Source organism: Onychostoma macrolepis, chromosome 03 (assembly GCF_012432095.1).
Source record: "Onychostoma macrolepis isolate SWU-2019 chromosome 03, ASM1243209v1, whole genome shotgun sequence".
NCBI lineage: Eukaryota > Metazoa > Chordata > Actinopteri > Cypriniformes > Cyprinidae > Onychostoma > Onychostoma macrolepis.
Genome location: NC_081157.1, coordinates 18,413,404 through 18,420,638, shown reverse-complemented (window position 1 = coordinate 18,420,638; position 7,235 = coordinate 18,413,404). Strand labels below are relative to the sequence as shown.

The window sequence follows — 7,235 nt, the reverse complement described above, 5'->3', positions numbered from 1 at the left end:
CGCTTTCAAAATTCCGCAAACAGCTTTTGTACCGTTGGAAAATTATATTCACCCAAAAATGTTTATACTTCGTGGAGTAACAGAACAGAACCATTACAATGAATAGAAAAGACAGTATTCAAACAAGAGTGGTATGAAAAAAATATCGTAGATCTGTTAGATATTATTCAACATAATTCATTCATGGAGAAATTTGAGATAAAACGTTCTTTTAAAGAATTTAATACTTTGTGTAAAGCCATCCCTCCTTTAAAACAATTAATAATAATAAAAAACAGCCTTACATATTCAAATGTATTGCCTGAGTTGAAGATTGGAGAAGTATAGCTTATATTGGGGACAAAAAAAAAAGGTAATAAAGTAATAGAAAATTTATGTTACTTTTAGATTTCAATACACCTGTAAAAATAAAACATTTTGAAAAACTGTAATGTGAATGTCCAATTCTACCTAAAATGAAGGATATTCGATCAGTTTAAAATGATTAATAATGTGTATCCTGCTGCTGAAAGTTTACAGAAAAAATTCCGTTTTGAAGTAGATCCTTGTGTTTTTTGTTGTTGTTTAGAAGAGCCTGAAACCATTGAACATTTTTTTTCTTGTCCAGTCACATTGCAGTTCTGGCAGGCTCTTTACAGCTGGCCAAATATTGATATCAATATTACTGATATTCCGTTAATAATTTTGTTTCAGGTTTTGGTTTATGCAGATGGTCTTTCGAAAAAGATGTCATACATTACAATGGGTAAATATATCATATGCACAAGAGTAAGAGGAATAACAGTAAACCCTCTTTAAATAATTATAAAAATCAATGCAAAAAATACTTAGAATCTTTAAAACACTGATCATAATCAACCCCTTGGGGAAACTGTATAAAACCCGAGTCTTTTTTCCCCCCCTTGCAACCCCCTGAAGTGATTAGCGTTTTTATTGCATGTACCCGTGTGTATATATATATATATATAGCCTACACAGACGTAATTGGAAAAGTGTATATTCTTTCATGTGCATTTTAATCGCTCCTCGCTAGTACACTTGAATCTTTCAAAGATTCAAATAAATGGAGCAATTCAGAAATGATAAGTTCTAACACCCATTTAGACTTACAGAAGCATTGCAGCCATCCATTAATAAAAATAAGAGCAAAACAAAGTTGCAGACACCTAGTGTCTGACATGAGTAGTGCACTTACTGCTTATGACTTTTATACACTGAAATACTACATTAACTTAAGATTGGCTCGAGCTGGCAGTTCTCCAGCGTAATAAAGGCAATGTGTACACAATGAGAAAGCGGAGACATCATGTGGTTACTAAATACTGCAGGTTTTTATTTCAATGATCTACACAAGGATGGTTAAGAGAAGACCACCCCTTAAATCCTACAGTCCAACCAGGTTTTTCTCAAAAAGGAAACCAAAAATAAAACAAAGTAGGTAAAAAACACGAGCATTTTAAAAGGAGAAAAAGATTGATACACAAATTTAAACCACTTCTGAAGACGAGAGTGTAAAACATCCGGCATGTTCAAAGCTATTACAACGATGACCACTGTCCCACGTCAGAACAGTGTGGAATGCAGCTTGACTCGAAGTGTTTAGCTGGTATCCATCTGTTTGAAAAACAAGAAAATTGAGATTACTATCAGCTTTTATAAACACAAAAAGGCACAGTTTAAAAGCATCTCTGAATGGGTTTACACACCCTGGCGTTATAGGCATCTAGCTGGGCGTCCAGCTCTTCAGCAGAGAGCTGCTGTTTGCTGCTTCCGCCGCCTCCTCGACCGCCTCGCCCCCGACCTCTGGCTCCTCCACCACCACCACCACCACCACCACGTCCCCCGCGACCTTTCTGAGCACCAAAGCTCCCAATTCTGTTTCTGTTCATGCCACCACCTCCACGATTTAGACTGTCAGGAAAAAGAACAGCGTTCAGTAACGACAAACACTACAAAAAACAAAAACAAGCAAACTAAACCCATTCATCCTTACCCCTGCATCGGAGTTCGCCTCTGTGCGTCGATCTGTGATGTAACGAGCTGAATGTTCATTGGGCGACCTGAAAGAGAGAGTTTACATGACTTGAGAATTGCTGCCAGACCAATTCAACAGGCTTCCCAATGACTTTCATAATTTGAAAATGCAGAGGAAAATCTTTTAAAGGACGTACACATACCATCAAGCGGAACACCGTTGTACTGCTTCATGGCTTTCAGGGCGTCTGCTTTCCTCTCAAAGTGAACATCTGCAGTGCCGAGGCTGCGTCCTGACCGATCGTAATGTACTGCTGCTTTCTTCAAAGTGCCAAATTCAGCGAAGAGTTCCTGCAGCACAAACCATACCTTAGCTACAGAATCCATCAAACACAAAGGTTAGTTCACCCAAAAAGAAAAGTCTGTCATTAATTACTCGCACTCATGTCGTTCCAAACCCGGAAGACCTTCGTTCATCTTCAGGACACAAACTAAGAAATTTTTAAATGAACTCCACGAGCTTTCTGACCCTGCGTAGACTGTAATGTTCCCAGGTCCAGAAACTTAGCAAGGACATCGATAAAACAGTCTGTGTGACATCAGTGGCTCAACTTCAGTTTTGTGAAGCTACGAGAATAACTTTGTTGAATTAATTTATTTTTGTTTTCCTTGCGCACCAATGCGCGCTTTCCCCAGAACGTAATCAGCGTCGTTTACGTTCAGCATGCACGCTTTTCTCGTGAATGTAAACAACGCCGATTACATTCCGGGGAAAGCACGTATGCGTCGTGGTACTCGACAAAATACGCTATCTTGGGGGAAAAGAATTGTTAAATAAAGTAGTTATTTTTGTTGCGCACCATAAGTATTCGAGTAGCTTCGTAAGATTGAAGTTGAGCCACTGATGTCTCATCGATGTCTTTACTGCGTTTCTGGGTCTTGAACGTGTGTGTGTGTGTTGCACTGCTGTCTACGCAGGTTCAGAAAGCTCTCGGATGTCATCAAATATCTTAATTTGTGTTCTGAAGATGAATGACAATCTTGCGGGTTTGGAACGACATGAGGGTGAGTAATTAATGACAATTTTCATTTTTGGGTGAACTAAACCTTTAAAGACTCTTCAACAAGTTAAAGTGACACCAACCTGAATGTCTGCATCGGAGACGCCGAAGTCGAGATTGGACACGAGGAGCTTTCCTCCGGTTTCCACGCCCGCTCCACCACCGCCGCCTCCGCCTCCACCGCCAGCGTTCGTACTGTAGCCGTTGTCAAACAGGTCATGCTGCCACTTGTCTGGGAGCTGCTTGGGCTGCAACAGATGAGAGAGAACGCACCTGCTGACTTCGGGTCCCCAGTCTGTCACTGACAGTCCACTCGGCTGGGTGTTGGGGCAAGCAGGGGGCTCCGCTTCAACAAGGCCAGGGGCACCCAGTGCGCTCACTGTGATTTCCAGCAATCCCTGCCCACCCCATCACTACAAACAAGTAAACCAATGCAGGACACAGCTGGCAGCACAAGTACAGAGTTGGTTCTGATTATGTTGTTTTAACTTTACTGGATGTGCAGTTCACTACACCGCAGTGAAGGCAAGCTTAACACTGGTGGTTGGTCATTTTATAAGTTTACATTGATTTTTTTTTTTTTTACAATTGTACTTCATCGGAACGGTACAAAACTTAGTGACTTTTGCGTCACTTGCTACACAGATGAAAATGTGGACATAAGCTAAACTGTCTTAAGTCACACATGATCTTGATAGGAAGTGTGACCTGCACAGGAAATTTGTAATACAGAAAAACCAACCCAGATTAACTAGTCTTTGATAAACTTCTAAAACACAAAAGCAACTATCAAATACACAACCCTGTTTTTTTTTTTTTTTTTAAATATAGACTCCAAATATTATATACACACACCAAATGGATGCTAATTTAGGAATTAATATTGTGTAGTACCATGAAACACTATCAAAACACAATAAATAGATACAAAACAGTGTACTTTTTTTTTTTTTTTAAAGGGTATCCTATTGGTTTTGACTGCCAAAAATTAAAAGTTAAAGAAACCAGAGGGTTAATTCAAAAGACTATACATGCATTACAGGTATAACGCCAAAAATAACCAGTTACAAGAGTAGGGTGAGCTCAATGTAGCCTATTGTTGTAAACACCACTATATTCCCTTAGAAACTGCCCACCCTCTTCGGTAGCACGCTAACTAGCTACCAGAAACCCAAGAGTCTCTTGCCGTTCACTCCAAATGAATCCCAGCAGGCCTCCATAAGGTGGATACAGATGTTCCACTGGTCTCCGGTGAGGAGCAGCACAGCAAAGTCCAAAATAAACGAGGCCATCATTAGTGTCCATGCTTGCCATCTGAAGCCGCTTTGGAGCGTCCATTTTGAGCCCACGCCATTTTGGCGTGCTTATATAAATACTGGCCTCGCTAAGCTCAAACTAAAAATAATTAGCAAGGGGATTCTCCATAATCGCTGGACAGAGATGGTCAACGTCCATTTATCCTGTGCGGCTCCAACACTATATCTACATTTCTGCTTTCAAGGATATTTTGAGACCATATGAAACCCCTCCCAAACAAAAGCCGAACTCCAGCGAGGAACGGAGGCCTTCTTAAAGCTGGGCTTCAGCGCGCACACAAAAAGAGGGCAGACTCTTCACAATCACAAGACGCAGACCGTGTGAGGATGTGCGCTGGACGTCGTCGAAAACAAAGAGAGCTCAGGCTGAATGAAAGGGATCAGCCGTCTCCAAAATGGCGTCGAGGGCCGCAGGATAGGTGATCCACAAGCCGCTCCAGACGCGCCGCTTCACGACGCGCGATGCTTGAAGCTCACACGGATGGCAAGACAAAGGGCTTAGGGAGAGAACACATTATGAACAATATATATCTAACGAGCTACACTCCCAGAGAAGCTCCAGGGGCCAGCTAGCCGCCATGTTTGCTGGCAGCCTAGAAAGATAAAAACAGGGCTTCACCCAGGCGTGTGGATGCGCCCGTGATTTTCTCCGCTTTCTCCTACCCTGCTGTACGGCGTAGGTCTGCTTCTTCCGCGGCTCAGGTTCTGGCGGTTCCTCATGGGGCCCGATCCCCCGCCGCGGCCTCCAAAGCCTCCGCCTGTGTTTCCGAGGCGCCCGCCGGCGCCAACACCGCGGCCTCCGCCTGCGCCTCCGCGGCCGCCGCGGCCTCCTCTCCCGCCGCCGCCGCCGCGCCCGCCGCCCCCGCGCTGCCGGTTTTGCTTGATGATGTCGTCTAAGGACATATCCATCTTGTCTGCCATCGTCAGGCCCTTGTTAACGCTAAACACTGCCGTTAACTAAAAAACAAACCCCGCTCGTGTGAAGCACTACACTGCCCCTGTACTACTGCTCACTCACAGAAGAGGAAACGACGAGCCTCCGCCGGCGACGCTTTTATAGCGGGACCGCTCGTGACGTACATCGGTGAGACGAGCACTTCCGGTTTAAATTCCTCAAAACTCCCCAAAAGTCCTTAAAAACATTAGCGGTTAATGCTATAATTTTATCTCTGGCTTTTGTTTTTCAACCTTTGCAAACTCACAAATGCAAATATACTAAGCCTTACTAAAACTATTTTGTTGTTGTTGTTAATGAATAACCATTATATGTAGGCCTATCTTTGAAAGGCGGACAGTAGTGAAGTAGCTATTTTTACTCGGCTGTAAAAGTACTTTTCAAGTTATGCTTGACAAGTTATGCTATGTTTTTCTTTAGAAAGCTTTTATTTCACAACATTCCAAAGCGTAATATTGTACTTTCTACTGCACTACGTTTCATATTAAATATCATTTAATACTTAATTGCATTAGAAATAATCTAGTACTTTCTTACTTTTATTCAAGTAAAAGTAATTCAAAGTTTTACTTGAGCACGAGGAAGTACTACATTTTATATGTCCTTAAGTATTAAAGGTAAAAAAAACAACTTTTAGTGAAGTAAAAGTTTTCCAAAGAAAAACACTGATAAAGTACAGATACTTTTTAAATGTAAAAATTGTAAATATATATAATTTTTGTTGTTGTTGTTGTTGAACCTATTTGTGACCCTGGACCACAAAACCAGTCATAAGGGTCAATCTTTTGAAAATGATGTATGGTTTGTTAGGATCGGACAATATTTAGCGGAGATACAACTATTTGAAAATCTGGAATCTGAGGGTGCAAAAAAAAATCAAAAAATTGAGAAAATCACCTTTAAAGTTGTCCAAATGAAGTCCTTAGCAATGCAAATTACTAATCAGAAATTAAGTTTTGATACATTTACAAAATATCTTCATGGAACATGATCTTTACTTAATATCCTAATGATTTTTGGCATAAAAGAAAAACGATAATTTTGACCCATACAATGTATTGTTGGCTATTGCTTCAAATATACCCCAGCGACTTAAGACTGGTTTTGTGGGTCACATTTTAATCTGTTTTGTAAGTGTTTTATTTGTATTTGTGAACTATGCTTTCAACATTTTTTTTTTATTAGCAAAAATAGACATACAACAATGTAAAATGGATATCTCTCTTCTTTGAATAGTTAAAACTTGAAATCATCCTTTCTATTTAGACCAAGGACAAATGCTAAAAGTGTGAATTATGTATATTTCACAGTATTCAGAATTTTAATTTAATTAAATTTAACTGTATTGTGTTTGACGCAATGAGACCCAGGCAGACGAGTAATGCCTATGACTATTATTAAATAAAAAAATGGTTAATACAATAAAATAAATGTAAATATGAAAATTATAATAGAAAATAGGTTTAAACAAAATTAAGATCTCTTATTCAGTAATTTATACTAGAGTGCAGAGTATTCCAAATTATTATATCTAAGGGATGAAGTAGTGAATATCAGAGGAAAAGCCCAAAAGTAGTAAGATATAAGCAGAATACAAGGAGATGGGAAAAGCATAAGAAAGAGTAAGGAATCATAGGCACAAGGAATATAAATGCAGGGAACTTACATCCTCCCAAACTGGTGTTGAGCAAATAAGAAAAGGTCAAATAGACATATCCATGTTGTTATTAGGACTATATATAGGTCAGGTTGGGCTCGGTGATCATAACCAGTCAAATGTTGCAGTTAAAAATAGACAAATACTGCAAAATGAGCACTTTTAAGTATCATATCTCACATATTACAAAAACACATTTTCTGGAAAAAAACATCTGGTTCTGTTAATGACTGATTCTGAGAAACAATACTCAAAACACCAAGACGACGTAT

General features: G+C 40.0%; 1 protein-coding gene across 1 annotated transcript; it reads right to left on the bottom strand.

Moving 5' to 3' along the window:
* Positions 1-1,307: 1,307 nt before the first annotated feature.
* Positions 1,308-5,394, bottom strand: alyref (Aly/REF export factor). The gene is made up of 6 exons (XM_058771831.1): positions 5,015-5,394; positions 3,119-3,283; positions 2,178-2,325; positions 1,994-2,060; positions 1,707-1,911; positions 1,308-1,614 (listed from the first exon to the last, which is right to left on the bottom strand). The coding sequence occupies exons 1-6, from the start codon at positions 5,270-5,272 to the stop codon at positions 1,600-1,602; spliced, it is 858 nt and encodes a 285-aa protein (XP_058627814.1). The 5' UTR covers positions 5,273-5,394; the 3' UTR covers positions 1,308-1,599.
* Between the last annotated feature and the right edge of the window lie 1,841 nt (positions 5,395-7,235).

Coding starts and splice junctions, on each gene's coding strand:
- alyref (XM_058771831.1), bottom strand. CDS start 5,272: ATGGCAGACAAGATGGATATGTCCTTAGACGACATCATCAAGCAAAAC. Junction 2,326..3,118: donor TCTCCGATGCAGACATTCAG/GTTGGTGTCACT, acceptor TTTGTGCTGCAG/GAACTCTTCGCTGAATTTGG. Junction 2,061..2,177: donor CAACGGTGTTCCGCTTGATG/GTATGTGTACGT, acceptor TCTCTCTTTCAG/GTCGCCCAATGAACATTCAG.